The following is a 21,644-nucleotide window of genomic DNA, read 5'->3' as shown; positions in this document are numbered from 1 at the left end:
AAATTAGATACTCAACAATTTGAAGTTAGGTTTCATATTGATTAAGGTAAAGCCTACTGTTTAGTAAGCTTGCTTGAAAATATCTAGACTCAGTAGAAAAAGCCTGAGAAGATATGGAAAGTTAATTATATATTTTTTTAAATTTAAAAATGTGGTAACATAACTTTTTTTAAAAATGTATTAATTTTTCATATAGAATTTTTTTAAATATTTAATTAAAATCTACTGAGGAAAAAAAAATCTATTCAATTATTCCAATTCAAGGTGATCATTCTCATAAACTTGTTACTTATCGAAACATACTAGCAATTCATTTATTTTTTATTTGAAATTCATCTCGGAGATGACATATCATTGTTCTTGTTGGTATAAATAGTTATATTTCAATCTAAAATTTCAGCGATATTATTTAACCCCTTAACTTGTGCGCTCGAGTTAATTCGAGAGCGCTAAACCGGCCAAATTTTGCACACTCGAGTTAATTCGAGTGGCGTTGTATTTTATGCTTGTATATTTTTTCACACTGGAATATAATCGAGAATTGAAAATAACAATGTGAAAGCTAAGAAAAAGAAATAGTTTTATTGATATTTATCATTTACATAGGACTGTAAGCTATAGCAGTTATTTATTCAAAAATAAAACATACAGAGATGCCAACGTGCTCCTGACAGCAAATATATATTTTAAAGTGGTAGTTTATAAATTGTGATTTTTGATTTAATAAATTTAATTTAGTATATTTTTATCCACTACTATTTCGAAATAATTCGTAAGCTCATATAATACACCTCTTTATAGTGCGAAGCCATTCAATAGCATGTACATATCCTCATTTTCATCATATGAGCTTAGCAAAAGTTCATACTCTTACAATATAGTTTTATCACCCTACTGCATATATTTACGCAGTCAGAACCTCAATGATCCGCATGAGTACTCCTTTACTTCATTTGCATTTCACAACCTGATCAATACACCCAAAGATCAAGCTAAAGATTATTTTGGCGCGTCCGCAGCAATTGGCATCTCTGAATATAGCATTTTTCTATGGAACAAAAGCGCAGTATATCAAAATTGTCCTCCAAAAGAAAATACAGGGTTCTAAATTATGTTCTTTTACATAAAAAAGAAAAATTCTTTTCAGCTGGATTTTTTCAAAAAATCTGTGCGTTTAGGGGCTAACTCAAATGGTAGCTAATGCTAGTAAATATAAACTCTAGTATAAATCTATTCAAGTCAATTTGCTCAAATATATGGGAAAACTGTTTTTTGAGACATCAAAACTTAATAAATTTTTCTCCTGGTGTGAATTTTAAGAATATTCTTAGTTTTGTAAATTTGAGTTAATGTGATCGAAACAAAATCGTTGTTGAACAAAAATAACTCCTAATTATATCATTCTCAATTATGCATGAAATTTGGTATATTCATTGAACATTGTAATTATCAGGATTGCTTCAGTTAAGAGTTAAGAAATAGTTTCCAATGTTATAGGAGTTAAATCAAATATTCATATTTTATTTTTAAGAGTTTATTTCTTCTGTTTAGTTGTGAATTATCTACATGGATCTTAGACATTTTCGTGCCGCTGATTTCAAATCGACAATCGGTTTCTCTCTACAATCTACAGTTTTTATGTAATTTGTTAGAAAGATTCCTAATGAGGTTTTAAAATTCACTCGAGTACATACTAAGTGTCCTTACTTCTCTGTTACGTAAGACGTGGTAGGAAGAAGGCAATATTAACATTTATGTTTCCGATGTTACATGTTAACATCTCATTCTATTTTTACTCAAGTGTTGTTTTTAAGAGATCATAAAAGTGTATATGCATGTATATAAGCCAATTCATGCTTTGTAAACATGTACCTTCAGAAAAAAAAACTAAACTAAAAATACCAGTTGAAATAAATCTGTAGACTTCTGAACAAAACTTACTTCTGATTTGAAATTTCCACACCCATATAAGGTAAGATAAAGTACATGCATAAATGCAACAAAAAATGTGCTCCCCAGTGAACGCTTCGTTTAAGATCGAAGACAAATTTGTATTTATAAAGATATTTACGTATAATGCCTCCATACATTCAATGACTAGTCATGTAAATGATTTAAAAAGATTTATAAAAGAACAAACTGAATAGCGTCATACTCATAAGCTCTTATGAAAATTCATAAAAAATAAGTTTAATAAATTTATGCTTCAGTTCACTATTATTGGAAATAACATTTCTCAGTTACCTAAAATGTTGAAGGATTTGGTGAACCTCAGATGCTGATGGATGCCCTACTACTTTTTGATATGAGTGCCTCCAACATCAGTTCAAAAAGTTGCGATTTTGCCATTATAGTTCAAAATGGGTTGAGAATGTTCAAAATATGTTACATTTCGTAACCGTCGTTGAACAGTCGACCCAATTTTGGGTTTATGATTACTTATACAAATTTTATAACGCTTTTACGACTTTTATACATATATTTTACTTAAAACTTTTTATAAGCCACCACTTTTTGAAATTGTCGTCGCCAATGGCAACCGTTGTCATAAAACATGTGTGCAACAACTTTTTGTTTCCTTTTTAGGAAAAGAAACTGGCCTGCTAAAAGTACGCTAGGCACAAATGGTCTAAGTAAAAATAAAATCTAAATATAAGCTTAATCTATAAAAAGAAAATATTAATAAATATTTGATTATTATGATTCTCGTCATTATTTTATAATTATTTCCAGACCTTGATAACGTTGAGTCCTTTGAAAATTGCAAATTTCCTGCATAATTCAGAGTGATGTAATGAACCTCTTCGAGACGCAGGGCTAAAGAGAATAGAAGGGCTGGTTCACTCCTTTGAAGTTTCTCTTGCCGCGCCGATCCTCTGACGTCACTTTGGCGCAAAGCTCGCACTTTTACTTCAAGAACGGAGCGTTTGGCCTTACTAGCTCTAACTAATATTGGATCATTTCTTTTTGCGAGATATTCTAAGACATTTGTTATTTTTTATAATGACTTTCCTCAGTTTTTGCAGTGAATTTACAAGAATTTAAAACTATTATCTAAATGCCAGTTTGCGCGATTGCAACTTGCAAAAATTCTGATATAAAAACAAAAGGAAAAAGTATAATTTTTCGCGTGTTCCCTAAAGTAAATGAACAACTATGTAAAGAATGGATTCCGAAATGACACAGTTAATATAAAACCGCAATACGTTTATTCTGTCGTAAAGAACTTTTATAAAAATTCATTATCTAAATAGAAACCGCCTCGCTACTTCATAAAGAAAGGCAGGTGAAAAGAATTAAAAAATAGATAAAGTCAAAGAAAATTAAAATGTAAGTCAAAAGTATAAATAAAATGTATAGTATATAGTTGAAATTCTCCTAATTTCATAACATATTTTTTAATGTAGTTATTCTAATTATTTATGATTTTTTTTAAAAATTATATTCTCTTCAATTTAAATATCTGTGTATTATATCATCGTAAATTTAAATGTCTATAAACAATTGTAAAATTTCTGATGTCTTTATGAACCTAAATTATTATTTTGTTTCAGTAATTAGCGTTTAAGGTTGATGTTTCCTAATGATTAAGTATGAACAAATTGCTATTAACGACATATTTTAAACATATTAACGACATATTAACGACATATTTTAAAATCAGGGATTCTAAATTTAACTTAATTTATCTTTATAAAAGAATATGTAGATAAAAAAAGTGTCGATATATGCCTTCATTTTTCTTAATAGTTAAAGTTAAAACTGAACTTTTTAAAATAAAGTATTTGTCGTGTCATTTTCACCAACTAGCAAAACATTTTTATAAGTTTAAAATGGTATTTTTTTAATATAATAACCAAGAAAGTTTTTTTGAACTATGTTTATGAACGGAAATAATGTGTTAATTACGTAAAGTTTGAAGGCTAATAACCAGAAAAAGTCTAACTTATTTTTACAAGAGAAAGATGCAAAGTTATCATATCTTTGCTTGCGATCTCCGAGATCTGTAGACACAGTGACGTCATGAGGAGGGAAATCGTAGCTTCAGCTCTAAGAGCGGAGTGAACTAGCCCTTGTATTCTCTTTAGCCCTGTTCGAGACGGGCGCATACCTGCCAACTTTCAATCCCTTCCATTATCATTTTTCCCTGTGGTATTAAAATGGAATTAAAACTTCAATTTTAAGCAAACAAATACGTTGTATTTGAGAAAACTTAAGTTCACAACCATGATAGTAACGCATATTAATATATGTGCTTAATTTTTGTAAGAATAGTGGTGATCAAAATAATTTAAAAATTAAGTTTATAAAAGAAAAAAATAGTGTGCATTTACTACCACTTTAAATATGAAAATAAAATCTTCCGGAAAATCAAAAAGAGTTGCCAGGTATGCGGGCGAGTCATATATACATTCTTAGGGTGGCGACAATCACGGTGAAAAAGATAAAATTGCAGTCAAATTATTTTTATGGCAGTTTATTTGAGGGCAGGGTAATAATAGTTTTCTTAATTTAATTCACCAAGACTTAATTCAAATTATATAGTTACACTTTTAAAAAATATAGTTTGGATGTATTAGATTTAAAGTGAACGCAAAAATAATGTTGGCAAATTAGTCATGTCCAAGTTTTAAGTTACCGTATTTTATTTTTATCCATCCTGTTTCTGATTCCATACGAATATAGTTATGACTCTCCCGTCCCGAAAAGGTTAAGAATAATCGGAAACTTCTCAGGGATTAGCCAAAATGAAATTTAGATACTCAACAATTTGAAGTTAGTTCTCATATTGATTAAGGCAGGGATGGGCAAACTTTTGTGATCTGGGGCAAAACATCGAGAGAAAAAAATGTTTGGTGGGCCAAGTAAAAACTTCAAAATTAATAATCTATATACATAATAATAAACGCGGCTGTGTGTGTGTCTGTAATCACAATATATCGCCCCAGAAGTCTCGCCCAGGCACGAAACTCGGCACATAATTGTGTTTTGACATAATGAAGAAGTATTTTTTTTCTTTTTCAAAAATTTGGATTAGTTTTTTAGTTATCAGTCATTTTGTAAGTAAATCTATGCTTTTTCGTCTTCAAAGAGCCATATTCAAAAAGCTATTAAAAAATGCAAATACTTTCCTCCACTCTTATAAATGCATGCTAATGCGAACTTTACAATTGAAGTATTACTTTCGACAACTTAAACCAATAATATACAAAGGAATTAATAATTTAATTGTAAGGTTCGCATTAGTTTACATTTATCAAAGTGGAGGAAAGTTCAACTTTTGTATTAAAAATGTGGCAACATATTCGATACGTAAATAGAACGCTTCGCTTTGATATATTTGTCGCTGTTCATAATTGTTATAATAAGTCTTTCTTCTTCTTTCCTCACTCTATTTTTTTTTCTTAAGCGAAGACGATAATTTTTGTAGCGATATAGAAATAGAAATTGATACCATAAAAAATTAATTCGTTTTCTTGTTCTTTTCATGTATTTAGCATTTTAGTTTTTTTTCCTAAGCGTTGTAGCTATATAATTTCAAACATCCTCAAGAGCTATAACACATCTGCAGCAGAACTGGATATGAAGACAAAATTGCAGGACTGAACACTTTAATTGTCCACTAATCTTCAGATTTCTTGCTATGTTTTAAAAAACTTTATTTGCGAAAACCTTTAGCGTGGCGGACAGCTGGCCGCCACAGGCGGCTAGTAAAAAGTAAAAAGCGATATACAAGTTTTAATTTAAATAGTGAGATGAATGATATTGCTATTTCAGTTTTAAAAGTTCCTTAAATTGAGGTTCGAAGTGAGATGTGTTTATGTTAAGGAACGAGGCTAAATGCTTGTCTGTTAGTCTACTTCTGAAACAATTTTTTCTAAGGTTCATAGTTGAAGGCATTTATTCACATGCATAAGATTAAGCAAACATAAGACTAATTTTCTGGGCACGAAATATTAGATTTTGGAAACTAGCTTTTGGTAATGATTTGTAAAACTCAAATTTTGTCACATTTAGAAACCACAGCTTCAGTTGATTGTCCGCTCTTTGGAGCTTAAAATGCGCAGTCTGCCACATGTGAAGTACAATTCACGCTAGTTGGAGCTAATCTACGGATATTCTATAAAGAACTTCTGCTTTCAACTTTTTTCCAATTGAAGCTGTCTGTGCTAACTATTTCCATCAATTTATGCTTTTTAGAACAAAAATAGAGAAAGTAAAAAGGACACCAGTACTTTATTAAAAAAAACAGAAATAGCTTTAAACAAAGTCGACAAGAAAATGGATACACATAGTTTAGAACTGCCAAGGATCGGCAAGTTATACCCTTCCCTGGATTAAGGTATAGCCTGTTGTTTAGCAAGCTTCCTTAAAATTGTTGGCTGATAGCGATAGAATTTTGAAGATAAGAAAATTACTTATATTTTAAATTTAATTTTAAATTAAGAAAGTGGTAGCACAATTCTTTTTAAAAATTTGTTAATTTTTTATATTGAAATTTTTTTTTTAAAAATATTTTATCAAAATCTACTGAAGAAGAAAAAGGCCTATTTAATTAATCCAATTCAAGGTGATTATTCTCATGAACTTTTTTTCTTAAAAAAATATAGTAGTAATGCATTTATTTATTAAGCTACCGCTTTTAATTTTTTTCCCCATTCTGTTTCGGATTCCATAAGAGCATATTTATGATTCGCCTGTCCCGAAAAGGTGAATGTTTAGAGTTGTTGCTGAACGTTTAAAAACGATTAGTTTTACATTTCTAGTGCATGTTTTTTATTATAACATTTGTTGAATTAGTGTTGCCTGGACTGGTTTTATTGTACTGGAAAGGGCAAAAATATTGCACAGATTGTAATGATCTCCAAAACAATTTGTTCACTACAAATTCCTTTCGAAATATTTATGTTTTACACATTCAGTGTTCTACGTCTATTTTCTATCTATGTGATAAAGTAGTTAAAAATAATGTATAGAATTCAAAAGGATTCCTCAGTATATATTTCTAACCAAAAGAAATAAATAATTTTAGAACTGAAATGATTATGGGGTCTTTGTTTTATTATCTAGATCAGCGGTTTCTTATTTTTTCCGACTGTGGAACTCTAAATGGTCGATCTTCTTTTAGCGGAACCTTGGGATTCGATGAATATATTTCATTAGCAATAGTGAGAAATTTGGTATATTCATTGAACATTGTATTTATCAGGATTGCTTGAGTTAAGAATTAAAAAATAGTTTCCAAAGTTATAGGAGTTAAAACAAATATTCATATCTTAATTTTATTATTTTTTCAGTTTTGTCGTGAATTATCTACTTCGATATTAGACATTTTCGTGCCTCTGATTTCAAATCGGCCATCGGTTTCTATATACAATCTCCTTACAAGAAATATTCCTAATGAGTTTTTAAAATTCTCTCGAATACATACTGAGTGTCCTTACTTCTCAGTTACGTAAGACGTAGTAGGAAGAAGGTGATACTAACATTTCAGTTTTCGATGTCGTATGTTAATACCTCATTTAATTTTTTTAAGGGATCATACAAGTGTATATGCATGTATATAAGCCAAATTCATTTTTTGTAAACTTGTACATTCAGAAAAAATTAACTAAACAAAAAATACGAGTTGAAATAAATCTGTAACCTTCTGAACGGAACTTATTTCTGATTCATGCATAAATGCAGCAAAAAATGTGCTCCCCAGTGCACGCTTTGTTGAGATCGTAGACAAACTTGTATTTATGAAGATAAGGGCGTATATTGACTCCATACATTCTAAGACCAGTCATGTAAATGATTTAAAAAGATTTATAAAAGACCAAACTGAAAATCGTCATGTCATAAGCTCTGATGAAAGTTTCATAAAAATTCCGTAATGTATTTATGCTTCAGTTCATTATTGTAGGAAATAATATTTCTCAGTTACCTAAAATGTTGAAGGATATGGTGAACTTAAATTGTAGAAGGATGCCCTACCACTTTTTAATACGAGTGGTTCTAACATCACTTCAAAAAATTGCGTTTTTGCAATTATGGTTCAGAATGGGTTGACAATGTTTAAAATATTTTATATTTCGTAACCGTCGTTGAAACAGTTGACCCAATTTTGGGTTTATAACTACTTATACAAATTTTATCACGCTTTTACGACTTTTATACATATATTATGCTTACAACTTTTTATAAGCCACCACTTTTTGAAATTGTAGTCGCCAATGGCAACCCTTGTCATAAAACATGTGTGCAACAACTTTTTGTCTCCATTTTAGGAAAAAAAAACGCCTTCTTAAAAGGACGCTAGGCACAAAGGGGTTAAGTACAAATCAAATTTAAATCTTAGCTTAATCTATAAAATGAAGATATTAATAATTGATTAGCCTCTTTTGACTCCAGTCATTATTTTATAATTTTTCCCAAACCTTGATAACTCTGTGTCCTTTAAAAATTGCAAATTTCCTAATAATTCAGAGTGATGTAATTAGCATTTTCGAGACGGGCGAGTCATGTATGCATTCTCAGGAAGGTAACAATCACGGTGAAAAAGATAAAACTGGTAGCCAAACAAATTCATAGCAGTTTATTTGTGGGCGGGGTAATAATAGTTCTCTTTATTTAATTCACCAAGACTTAATTCAAGTGATCTAGTTGCACATTTAAAAATTATAGATTGGATGTATTAGATTTAAAGTGAACGCGAAAATAAGGTTTGCAAATTAGCCATGTCCAAATTTTAAATTACCGCATTTTATTTTTATTCATCCTGTTTCTGATTCCATACGAATATAGTTATGACTCGCCCTTCCCGAAAAGGTTAAGAATAATTATTGAGTCGAAAACTCTTCAGGAATACGAAATATTAAAATTTAGACACTCAATAATTTGAAGTTAGTTTTCACTATGATTAAGGTACAGCCTACTGTTTAGCAAGCGTGCTTGAAAATTTTCAAGTTTACGAAATATGTTTGTAAAATTACGGAAAAATTAGTTATAATCTATATTTAATTTTAATTTAAAAATGTGGTAACATAACTTTTTTTAAAAATTTATAAATTTTTCATATTGATTTTTTTTTAATATTTAATTAGAATCTAAAGAAGAAAAAAAAAGTCTATTCAATTATTCCAATTCAACGTGATCATTCTCATGAACTTGTTTCTTATAGAAAAATACTAGTAATGCATTTATTTTTCTTGAAATTCATCTCAGAGACAACAGTCATTGTTCTCGTTGGTATAAATGGTTATATTTCAATCTAAAATTTCAGCGTTATTATTTAACACCTTAACTTGTGCCTTCGAGTTAATTCGAGCACGCTAAACCGGCCAAACTGTGCACACTCGAAATAATTCGAATGGCTTTGTATTTTATGTTGTTTTAACACTCGAATATAATCGAGAATTGAAAATAACAATGTAAAAGCTAAGAAAATTAATCGTTTTATTGATATTTATCATTTACATAGGATTGTAAGCTACAACTCATATTTACTCAAGAACAAAATATAGTGAGGTGCCAACTTGCTCCGGAGAGCAAATATGTATTTTAAAGTGGTAGTTAATAAATTGTGAATTTTGGTTTAATAAATTCAATTTAGTAGATTTTTATACACCACTATTTTTAAATAATTCATAGACTAATACAATTCGCACCACTCAAAAGTATGAAGTAATTTTAAGGAGTGACTACTAAAGCAACTACTAGAATTCGAACAGAGCTCGCGGTCGTTCTCATGACTTGACTGGAGTAGATTAAACATCCTTAGACGATCTAATTGCGACCTACGGGATTCCCCTGCAATGCATTCCACCTAAAAACTTAGTTCAGTCTGATAAACAAAGAGAATTCTACTCACAGCTTTCCTTGGGAGAACTGTACAAAGCGAATGATTTTCTTCGACATTATTTCAAGAGTATGCGACCACATTATGTATATTTCATGAACCTGTCAAAAATTATGCCTACAGTATTGTCTATGATATAAACAGAAGGAAATGGAATTAAGGAAAAATGAAGATCCAGTTCCCACTCCCGAACCCAAAGCTCAAACTACAGAGGATTTGGTCACAGCCAAAGACACAGAAACAGACCAAAACTTGGAACATAGTGAGGAGGCCTCTGAAACTGAGCCCCAGCCTGAAAGTACAAAAGAACCTCCAGCCAAAAAGAGAAAAAAGAAGAAGAAGCAAGCCACTGATAAGAATAATGAAAAGACTCCAAGCTGCTCCTATCAGTGTAGGAAAAGCAAAGATACTCCAGCAACTTGTTGCAACTGCAGAAAAGACCACACTTTCAACTTCTCTGGGTGCGAGGCCCGCCCCAGCAGAAAAAGATTCCAGAATAAAGCCTCTACTCCTGCAACTTCAGCTCTCCGTCTAGTGCTATTTATGAAAAAATTGCAAGAGCTCATGAAAGATCAAGAAGTTCTTTGCCTCTTACAAATTCTACTCAAGGAGATCTCCCCATCCCAATGATGATTTTCACTTCTAAACTCAAGATTTACTTCTTTAAGGACTTGATACAACATACTACAATTTCATTGATATTTAAGACCTCCTAGAATACGACAAAACCGATTCGATGAATCGGTTAGTGGCTCTTCGCGCTAAGAGCCGAGATAACCCCAATATCCAGTATCCAGTATGAAGTCATTCAATAGCATACACACAACCTCTTTTTCATCATATCAGTTAAGTAAAAGTTCATACTCTTACAATATAGTCTTATCACCCTACTGCATAAATTTACACAGTCAAAACCTCCATGATCCGCATGAATACTCCTTTACTTCATTTGCATTCCACAACCGCATTTAATCACAACAAAGATCAAGCTAAAGATTATTTTGGCGTGACCGCAGCAGTTGACATCTCAGAATATAGCCTTTTTCTATGGAACAAAGGTGCAGTATATTAAAATTGTCCACCAAAAGAAAAGACAATGTTCTAAATTGTGTTTTTTTACATTAAAAATTTTTTTCTTTTACCGGATATTTTCAAAAAATCTGTGTGTTTAGGGGTTAACTCAAATGGTAGCTAATGCTAGTAAATATCAACTCTAGCATAAATCTATTCATGCCAATTTGCTCAAATATATGGGAAAACTGTTTTTTGAGTCATCCAAACTTAATACATTTTTCTTCTAGTGAGAATTTTAAGAATATTCTTGGTTCTGTAAATTTGAGTGAACGTGATTTTGCACACCAAGACTTAAGTGATTGTTATTTCTTCATCTAAATTCTCTTTCTTAGTTTATACTTCAGAATTAAACACGTTCTCACATTTTAGTATTCACATTTGTACCATATTTAGATTTTAAATACTTAAGAAATAACGATTAAAGGTTTTCTTTTTACCAAAGCAAGATAGCCGGAGAAGTCCCTCGACCCATTAAATGAAAAAAGCCTGAAAAATAAGTTTAATAAAAATTCTACGTCAGAGGTTTGAAAAAGAGTTTTAAATTTTCTTTCTTTAATTATAACTTTTTTAACCATGACGGTGTCTAGTTATATAAATTGTTTCTTTTTTGTGACCAAATCATTATTTCAAATAAAACCATAAGCAATATTTTATTTCAGGAACATTCGGGTGCTGTTGGTTTATCTTCTGGGCAGTGCTAGCCTATGACACACCAGATGTTCATCCCCGAATCTCTAAAGAGGAATTAGCATACATCCAAGACAATTTAGACAAATCCAGATCAGATGTAAGTCCAATTTATTGAATCATAGCATTTCTTAAAGAGAGTAAAACCATATTTTAAAAGTTGAGGTAAATATAAGTTGAGGCAAATATAAGTTGAGGTAAATATAATTTATAGATTTGTTATATAAATTGAAATAAATTTTTTATATATCCATTGTTAATCCTTAATTTTCAGTACTCCGGAATGCACAACTTAAATGAATTCGTAAATAAGCTCTTACATGTAATGTTAAAATAAACCTTTTTAAGAAGTAATATTACATTAAATGCACAATGCAGTCGTCACAGTATAAATAATTTTGGCTTGAGTGTTTATTTCCATTTTTTAAAAGTTTTGCTAATTTTTTAAAGCATTTGTTTTTACTTTGAACAGAACATTTATTTGACTCTAAATAAAAATAAAGCTATGCGAAGAGAGCCCCCGAAAATGAGGAAAATCGAAAATTCAAACTGCATTCGTTTGACCATTTTTTGACCACAAATGATCACCTTTTTAATTTTTTTGACCACCCTTATTTTGGACATAATCCTGAAAATTAAATTCGGGGGCTAGCTTCGCATTTTAACGCCAAATGAATAAAAATCAAAATTTTATATTGTATTCGTTTGACCACAAATGACCACCCTTTAACTTTTTTTGACCACCCTTATTTTGGACATAATTATAAAAATTAAATTCGGGGCCTAACTTCACATTTTTTCGAAAAAGAAATAAAATTCCAATTTTTATATTGTATTCGTTTGACTATAAATGACCACCCTTTAATTTTTTTTTTGACCACCCTTAATTTGGACATAATCCTAAAAATTAAATTCGGGGGCTAACTTCGCATTTTCACGCCAAATGAATAAAAATCAAATTTTTATATTGTATTCGTTTGACCACTTTTTCACCACAAATGACCACCCCTTAATTTTTTTTGACCACTTTTATTTTGGACATAATTATAAAAATTAAATTCGGGGGCTAACTTCGCATTTTTTCGAAAAATAAATAAAATTCCAATTTTTATATTGTATTCGTTTGACAACTTTTTGACCACAAATGACAACCCTTTAATTTTTTTTCACCACCCTTATTTCGGACATAATCCTAAAAATTAAATTCTGGGGCTAACTTCGCATATCTTAAAAAAATAACCTTTCCACATTTTCTGTTTAGCATTTAAATATAGATTGTCTCAAATATAGCTGTATACAAATATAGATGACTATAGAATGCTTCAGTTGTTTGAATAATCATTCCCAATTATAATTCCAAAACCTGGTTTAAATCATCAACTGATTTCAATCAGTTTTTTCCAATTAATTGGTAGTAATTCATTGAGTCGTATAATCTGTTCTATTTGTAATCAACAGTTTTAAACAGAGCTACCTTTAAACCATTTTATTTTCTTCCAAGTTAATTTAACCCGTTTTGTCCCGGAATTATATATTGAAATGATACAAAAAGTGGTTTTATGGAAACAGTGGTATAACTAATATATTATTGAAATTAATTGGTTTTTCTACTGTTATGGCATTCAAAAAGTCTTTGATGGATCTAAAAGTACTTGCTCCTTATAATTCTAGATCTAATCATAAATAACTGAATTATTGTGGTATCTGAGAATCTTTTAATTCACCCAGATAAATGAAAATGCTGAAAAAAGTTTCCCACCACAATTAATGTTTTTGAAAAAAGGAACTGTCCTAAATATATGACGCTGGGCGTTAACCGGTTAAATCAACTGATGGGAACAAGATTGTTGTTGGATTTATACAAACAATTGATTATCGTTGTTTTGAAAGATCTGAATAATTGTCTGAATTGATTATCGTTAAATTCTCCCACTCAAATTTTATAACATCAAGTTCTAGTAGAAATGCACCAAAAAACAATTTTCATCAGTGTTATCGATATTATTGTTAGTGTTTCATTATTACAGGATGTCAAAACACCATGGAAATCAATATGGACATCAGTGCCATTTTGGGCCTTGATTATAGCTCATTTTGGACAGAATTGGGTATTTTACAATTTTTTGACCATGATGCCTACTTATCTATCGAATGTTTTACATTTCGATTTGAAAGATGTAAGTTTTTTCCTGTTCTATCTCATTTCTAAAAAGCAGGGATGCCAACTTGTTCCGCTTTGTAAAAAATATATTTTCTAACTTTAACAAAATTAAAATTTTCTTAATTTATTTATTGATGTATTTTTATTTATTGTTCTTCCTTTTCAGTAATTTTTTCCATCACTACGTATCTAAAATTCGGAGTATCGTATGAAATTCAACTTTTGTACTGTTTTCTCATTATGACACGTTTGACGTAAAAAGTAGGCGAAATCATGCTTGTTCAACAGGTTTTGCTATTTAATTCGCGGCCAGTTTATTAAAAGTATTGCAGTAAAGGATAAGTTGGCATACCTGGAAAAATCCTCTGGATTTCCCATGTTTTACATATATAGTTAATGCTGTAGTAAAATTTCTGTATTCATGCTTGATTCCTGTTTTAGAAAATATGCTTTAACACGTTGAGCGCCGCGTCAGTCATCGGTGGCTGATACTGGACTTACCATTTAGGCCGCGTCAACTACCAGTGGCTGATACTGAAATTACATTTAGGCCGCGTCAACCACTGGTGGCTGACACTGAAATTACATTTAAGCTGCATCTGTCACCACTTGCTGACACTGACCTTTCACATAGGTCGCGAAAAACAGCTGACTGACAGCGTATTACATGATATAAAACAATAAAATTTACCCTCTTTTATAGAATTGCAGAAACTTTATTCAAAGTTATAAATTATTCAAAATTATAAATTATTCAAAATTATAAATTATTCAAAATACTTAATTATTCATAATACTTATTCAAAATACTTCATTATTGTGATTCTTGATTTAATAAATGCAATTTAGTATATTTTTGTCCATCACAATTTTTAATAATTGTAATGTTAATTCGTAGGCATATATAATTCACCACTTTTTTCAGTTATGTTCTGCTAAACATTTTATAAACTAGCAAAATCTGTCTAATATTTGCAAATTTAGTTTGTAGTTATTTACCGTGTGGCCAGACGAGCAAGCCATGTAAAATTATTGTGGCATTCAACGTGTTAATATACTTTTAACTAACTTTTCATTTAAATAGTTTAAACACATATAAAAGGACTAGCTAGTTGTTTTATTGTGAAGAAAGGTGAATCACTGATACTGCAACTCGATTGTGCCATATTGCAGATAAATGTATTCTAGTGGTAGTAAAATTTATGTCTCAACACCAGGTTTACGGACGTTTCTTATATACCTATCTTTCTTATATACCTATTATATACTATCTTATATACGAGCAAGCGTCAATTTGACGCATGAACAAATACATATAACAGCACTGACAGAAATGTCAACAATTTATTCGTAAATGCTAAATAATGTTATTATTTAATGCCGGAAAAGAACAATTAATATCTAATATAAGTTTTAAATTTGTAGAATTTCGTATGAATAATCCAATCTTTATTAGTTCTTTTCGTTTAATATTTTGTGTCAAATTTCATAATTATTCACAAACCTAGAATATTAGATTCGATTGATCCTGATTTAAATAAGAAATACTTACCATATGTAATTTCTTTTTTTTATTATTTTTAGAATGGAATTTTGTCCGGCCTCCCCTTTCTGATGATGTCACTTTTTGCATTCCCTGCAAGTGTTGTCGCAGATTTTCTTAGAGCTGGTGGTTACCTCAAAATCACCTCTATTAGGAAACTTATCACCGGAATCGGTAAATCCGTATTCGTTATTTCTATTAATTTTTTAAAATTTTATTTTCAAAAATTTAAACTAAAATTTATCGAAGTATTGAAACAGAGTATCGATTATCTATTTTTTCTTCTTATTTCTCCTTGTTTCTTTTTCTGAAATTAATAAGTAGAACCTTATTATTATAATGAGCAAATAACAGGGCGCCCACCAGCCTTACGAAAAAATTGATAAACTTAACAGGGCAGTCAACTTAGTTTGCTTTTAAGAAAAATTCCTTCTAGTGTTAGATAAGTATATGTTCGAAAGTATGATTCCTTTTGAAATTATTTTCCACACCACTGCACTCAAATAATTCAGAAGTTCAGATAAAACGCCACTGTCATACAATTCTCTCGTGGCAAGATTTTTAATTTGTTGTAAAAATTACTAAAATATCTATAATTTTTAGTTGTCTACAACTCTATTAAATTTTTGTAAAGAGCGTTGTTGGTGGCAGTATCCAAGACAAAATTTTTGATGGTTTTTCAATGATGGTCCAAAATGAGCAAATTGGTTACTATCATAAGATTCCATCAAAAACCTCCTTACCTCTTAATGGTAAATTCAAACAGATCATCAGCTTATATTAGGTATGTTGGACCAATTTGAGCAAAACTAACGTGGATTGATAGTTTTGCTTGACGGCCTAACAAAAGCAATCTATCATTAACCATCATACTTTAATGGCTTCCAAAAACATTTCCCATAAAAAACCATCTTATTCTTGGATGAAACCATAAAGACTGGCCATACAGTAAACTGTATGCCGTTTATATAGTATACATTATATTCATCCTTGCTTGTAAATCATTTGTTACAGCGAAAATAAAATTTTCACTTGGACAGCAACTATGGTTTAGAACGTTTAAATTTACACATTGTTTTTTATTTATTTAACGCCATATAAATTTTCAAGATACCAAAACCAAACAATCATCAATCACTTTAAAAACTATTATACTGAAACAAAACAGTTTAAAATATTATTGCCATTAAGGAAATAAACAAAATTTTCTTAAATGCAACAATATTTTTATTAATTTAGGACATTGACTTAAGTATTGTATTAAGGACATTATGTTTCTTTTTTATATTTTGATATCTAAAGTATTAAGTCGTAACAATCAATAAAATAGTTGATAGAGGAACAAAGTTTCATGATACCGATGCCTCACATTTCCGAGGTAAAATGTTGAAATGCCTGAGTATTTTCTTTAATAGAGAAAAATCAGTTATTCTGAAAATTAGTTAAATATATGTCATTTAATGGCATTCAAACTTCAGCGGTAACAGGCATAGAAAAGCATAATTTGTTTCCGTCTGATAATTATTTCACTTTCTTGATTCCAGGATTTTTCGGACCAGGGCTGTGTGCTGTAGCTATAGGCCTCATTGGCTGTCACCCAATTATCATAATCATATTATTTTCTTTATCCTACGCATTAAATGGATTAGTTTACTCTGGGTTCATGGTTAACCATGTTGACATGAGTCCACGTTTCGCTGGTAAGTATTATTTGATAACGTTTTTTCTTTTTTAAAAAAATATTTTTCATCTATAGATGCAGAGTTCGAATGACTAAAAATTTAAAAAAAGTGCTGACTAATAAATTTCAAAATTTATTAAAAGAAATAAAAAATTTGCAGCTTTTTAATATAAAAAAACTCAGTTTAGTATTAAAAGTGAACGCGAAAAATGTATGTATATGAAGAATATAATATGTTAGTCATAGTGACAGATATGATTGAATACTTAAAGGGATAATAAATAAATGAATTCAGTTTCTACTGCTTTTTATATAAATAGTCGCCTGTATGATCCCTGATAGATGGACTGGAGTTTTGTTTCTCCGGTGTTGAAAGAGAGTCCAATATTAGCATTTGCATAAACAAATGAAAAATAAATTGTGCTGAAACATTTATCTAAACGTTGTTGTAATAATAATAATAATCATATTATAAAATTTAAAAAGATGGTCTAAATTAATTTGAGCAAAATTTTCTAGCATTTTGTGAAATAGGAGGTATGATTTTGGAAGAAAATATTAAAATTGTTAAATTATCTATACAAAAATTAATCAACAATGATGTCTACAATGTAAAAAGTGTTGATATATAAACAAAAAAGCACTGAAACACGAATTTTAATTTTAAATTGAAATTTATTCTTCAACGCACAAAGATGGAATAAAAACAATGTTACGGAAATTTTTATAAACTCTAATAAACAAATATCGTCTGGTTTTCTATTGAACAATAAACGTTATCAAGCATTCTCTACTTCTCTGTGTTTAGTTTTTAACCCTTTCGTTGTGAAATTCAAAAGTGACTCCACTGAACGTTGCACCGCATCGAAAATATACAAGTCGATTTTCTTATTTAAATATTTCGTAACAATATTTTGAAAGTTCCCGTTGTGTACTGGCCGTTAAGACACGGATACGAGCAAATTATCGAAGTCAAGCATCTCTGACATCGGGCAGTGAGCGGGTGGGTGACCACTACGGTGTGTCGTTTTTTCAACTTTTTTTTCCAAAGCAAATAACTGGTAGAGAAGGGAAATTCCAAATGGGCATTACAGATACAACATTTCTTTCGAATCAAGTAATATTATCTGTAGGAGGTATTGCCTTAAAATTCCAAAATTTTTAATGCAAACACCAAAAATGTTACTAATTTTAGTTAGGTTAAAATGATACCATTTTGGGGTTAGACGAAGTATCAATTGGGTTAAAAACTGACTTTTAATCTTCAAAATGAAAATTAAAGATCCTTCAGGAAACAGTAATGCCTCCCTAGAAAGTTGAAAAGATTGTTCTTCAAAGTCAGTTAACACGTTTACGCCGGGGTGACCCACCGGTGGGTCACGCTAGATTGTCTCATCGGGCGGCGCACAGGAGTAAAAACTGGTCACAAATAAATTTCATTTTTTAGTTTTTTTCCGGGAATAATAAAAACCCATAACTACCAATTTGCAATTTTTCTCTTGAATTGTTTCTTCGCCGTGATAAATTTCCTTACAGTGTCTTGTTATTGTTGAGCATACCTGCCAACTCTCCCGGATTTTGCGGGAGACTTTATTTTCATATTTAAAGTGGTAGTAAATATATACTATTTTTTCTTTCATAAATTTAATTTTTAAATGATTTTGATCACCACTATTCTTACAAAAATTAAGCTTATATATTAATATGCGTCACTCTCATGGTTGTCAATTTAATTTTTTTCAAATATAACGTATTTGTTTGCTTAAAATTGAAGTTTTAATTCCATTTTAATACCACTGGGAAAAATGATAATGGAAGGGATTAAAAGTTGGCAGGTCTGTTGTTGAGAATAGATTAACTCCTCCCGAATATTATCGAATACTGAAACAGTTCTTCTACCAGTATTTTCTCTTTTCCGTCCCGCTTTCAGGCGCAACACCCGGCGTGAACGTGTTAAATAAAGAAAGGAAGAAGAAAGTGTGTATTGTCATGTTGATTGAAAATAGCAATTACTAGATGCATTATCTATCATTTTTAGTGGAACGTACAATGAATTAAATAACATAGTGAACAAGCAATTTGTTCCGTTACTCTTTTGTTTTGTATTTTGTTTTTGTTGCATTAATATTAACCATGCAAGAAAAATATCTATTTGGGAAGGAGGAAAAGTACGTATTTGCCTGAAAGAACCATGGGGTGATATATATTTCCTCATTAAATATTCAGACATAATCATACGATCAGTATCGGACTATATACATTTATGCAGGTTAAGAGTATGTTATAAAGTACTTCTTTCTTGCAGCCTGGTATGTGCAAAACTGTTAAAAACTATAAGCTTTTGAAAAGCTCCCCGATCTGTCATTGAAATTTTTTTAATGCAATTTACATCAGCGGTGATCATTTTATGAAACTCAATGACAGCCAGAGGAAATTTAAGATATCTAAGTTTCCTGCTGCAACATCGACAGAATTTAGTTAAAGAACTACTGCAAAAAAATCTCCTATACGAGTGCACAAATTGACAACTATATACTTTCTTTTCATTAAAAAAGTACTATTGTATAAAGTGCAAAATTCAGTATCCTTTGGTATTAGTTTTCACGAGGGAAAATCAAATTTTTCTGGACTACATAATTAGTATTTTTTTTCAGGCACATTGTTTGGAATAACAAATGCAATAGCAACTTTACCAGGCTTTATGGCACCTGCATTTGACGGATATATTCTCAAAAGTGGGGTAAGTTTCTATTTGGTTAAATAATAGCCGTAATAATTATAATATAACCAAATAAATAATTGGTTATATTATAATTATTACTAAGCTTGATAAATAATTATAACCAAGTCGATTATACAAGATAATTAAGTTCAGTGATAATAAAATTGGAAGGGAGTCGAGATAGTTCCTAATGAGAATTCAGAATTGTATTGCAACCGTAGTTGTTAGGGGTTGCAAAAACTGACGTCTTGTTATAAACTGTCCCTCAGGGCTCATTTGAAAAATCATCTTAATTAAGTCAAATTTAGTAGGCGCGAAAGTAGCTGTTTTATTGTAATTTAACAAATTTTCAGCAACTTGTCGAAAATCGCAAAGTTCTTACCATTTCATTATAGTTCCTAATGAGGTTGCCCAGGTTTGAAACCCAGCGATTGCTGGTTGATACGAAATTCTGAACCCAGTTCACACCGACCACCCACAGTGCTGACGTAATATCTCTAGTGGTAGGTGGGTCATGAGTCCTCTTTCCGTTGGGCTAACCATGGGAGACTATCTTGGCTTTTTTCTCTGCATGCACCACAAATGCGGGATAGTTCTATTCCCCAATGCTATTATGCAGGTTCTACAAAAATGAATTTCTCCCAATACTTGATCCAGGAGTAGCCTTGTCTTCTGGATTGTGTTCCAAATTACAAGGCTACAGAGTTGAACATAGGTAGTCGTAAACTCAAAATAGGGTCGGCTGTTCAGCGATAGTTCCTTAATCAATATAGCATTAAGATAATTCATAAGGTGAATGAAAATACAATTCCAAATGTGCACGAACAGCCTGTTTAATATGGGGTTGCTACTCTAGTGATGTACCATGAAAGTTCCGGTTATGGTTTGCTATGTGCTCCTCAATCTTTATGAAATGTCCTACCTTCTTTCCAAGTTTGTAGCCGCTGTATCTGAATATGCATAATATATAATATCTAATATTTTGGAAGAACTTGCGTAGTTTAAAACACTGAATACAGAAAAACGTTTCTTATATATTTTTTCTTCGTTTTCAGCAAACTTTGGGAAACTGGGAATTTGTGTTTTTAAGTTCAGCAGCCATGCATTTTGTGACGGGCTTCATCTACATGTTGTTTGGTTCGGCTGATCTTCAACCATGGAATGACCCTGAGAGCGACGATGCTGACAGCAAAAAGGAAATGAAATGCATCGAAGACATCTCTCACAAATTAAAACAGTAGTGAAATAAGTTATTGTGTAAAGTGACCAATATATCATCATGCACAAAGCCATTAGAGTCATCGTGATCAGCCTTTATCATCGTAGCTTGGTGATTTCCATTTGAAATGGCGAAACTAATAATCTCAAAATGGTGATAAAAGTTGAAAAAAACTCACTAGTGATATAAACGTTTTGAGCAATCTTCACACATTATGTTAATGTGGAATTTGGAAGAATTTGAACCAGTGTATTATTTAGGTTTTAAGAAAAATTATTGACAATCATTTTGAATTTTAAACATTTTAGGAAGAAATGAGTCAGTTTTTCCATTAGTTTATACAGCTTTTTAATGATTTTGTTTGTAAAATTAATATATATTTTATCAAATAAGTCAAATTTATATTTTACAAATGCTCATTTTTACGCTACATATTAGAATTTCCTAACTGAAATAAATCTGTGATACTAAGGTCTCAGTTTCTTTCACATTTATTTCAAATATTGCAAACTATAACTCAGTACTTCAAAAAATATATCACTAAAATGCACTTTTTTAAATTCGCTTTTATACATCGTATCTTAAAAAAAGAAATCAGTGTAGAGACTACTGGACAAGTGTATATTGCGCAATAGCATACCTGCCAACTTTTAATCCCTTCCATTATCATTTTTCCCAGTGGTATTAAAATGGAATTAAAACTTCAATTTTAA

General features: G+C 30.6%; 1 protein-coding gene across 1 annotated transcript in view; it reads left to right on the top strand.

Annotated features, from left to right (window-relative positions):
* Positions 1–21,402, top strand: part of LOC107455754 (putative inorganic phosphate cotransporter) — a 71,863-nt gene extending 50,461 nt beyond the window's left edge. Inside the window, exons 7-12 of the mRNA XM_071181986.2 lie at positions 11,578–11,705; positions 13,633–13,782; positions 15,351–15,483; positions 16,854–17,009; positions 19,645–19,730; positions 20,768–21,402. Coding sequence (XP_071038087.2) covers positions 11,578–11,705; positions 13,633–13,782; positions 15,351–15,483; positions 16,854–17,009; positions 19,645–19,730; positions 20,768–20,953 — 839 coding nt within the window. The 3' untranslated portion in view covers positions 20,954–21,402. The remainder of the gene's footprint in view (positions 1–11,577; positions 11,706–13,632; positions 13,783–15,350; positions 15,484–16,853; positions 17,010–19,644; positions 19,731–20,767) is intronic.
* The last annotated feature ends 242 nt before the right edge of the window (positions 21,403–21,644 follow it).

Source organism: Parasteatoda tepidariorum, chromosome 4, assembly GCF_982258835.1.
Source record: "Parasteatoda tepidariorum strain Cologne lab strain chromosome 4, Ptep-v5.0, whole genome shotgun sequence".
NCBI lineage: Eukaryota > Metazoa > Arthropoda > Arachnida > Araneae > Theridiidae > Parasteatoda > Parasteatoda tepidariorum.
This window is presented reverse-complemented; position numbering and strand designations above follow the sequence as displayed.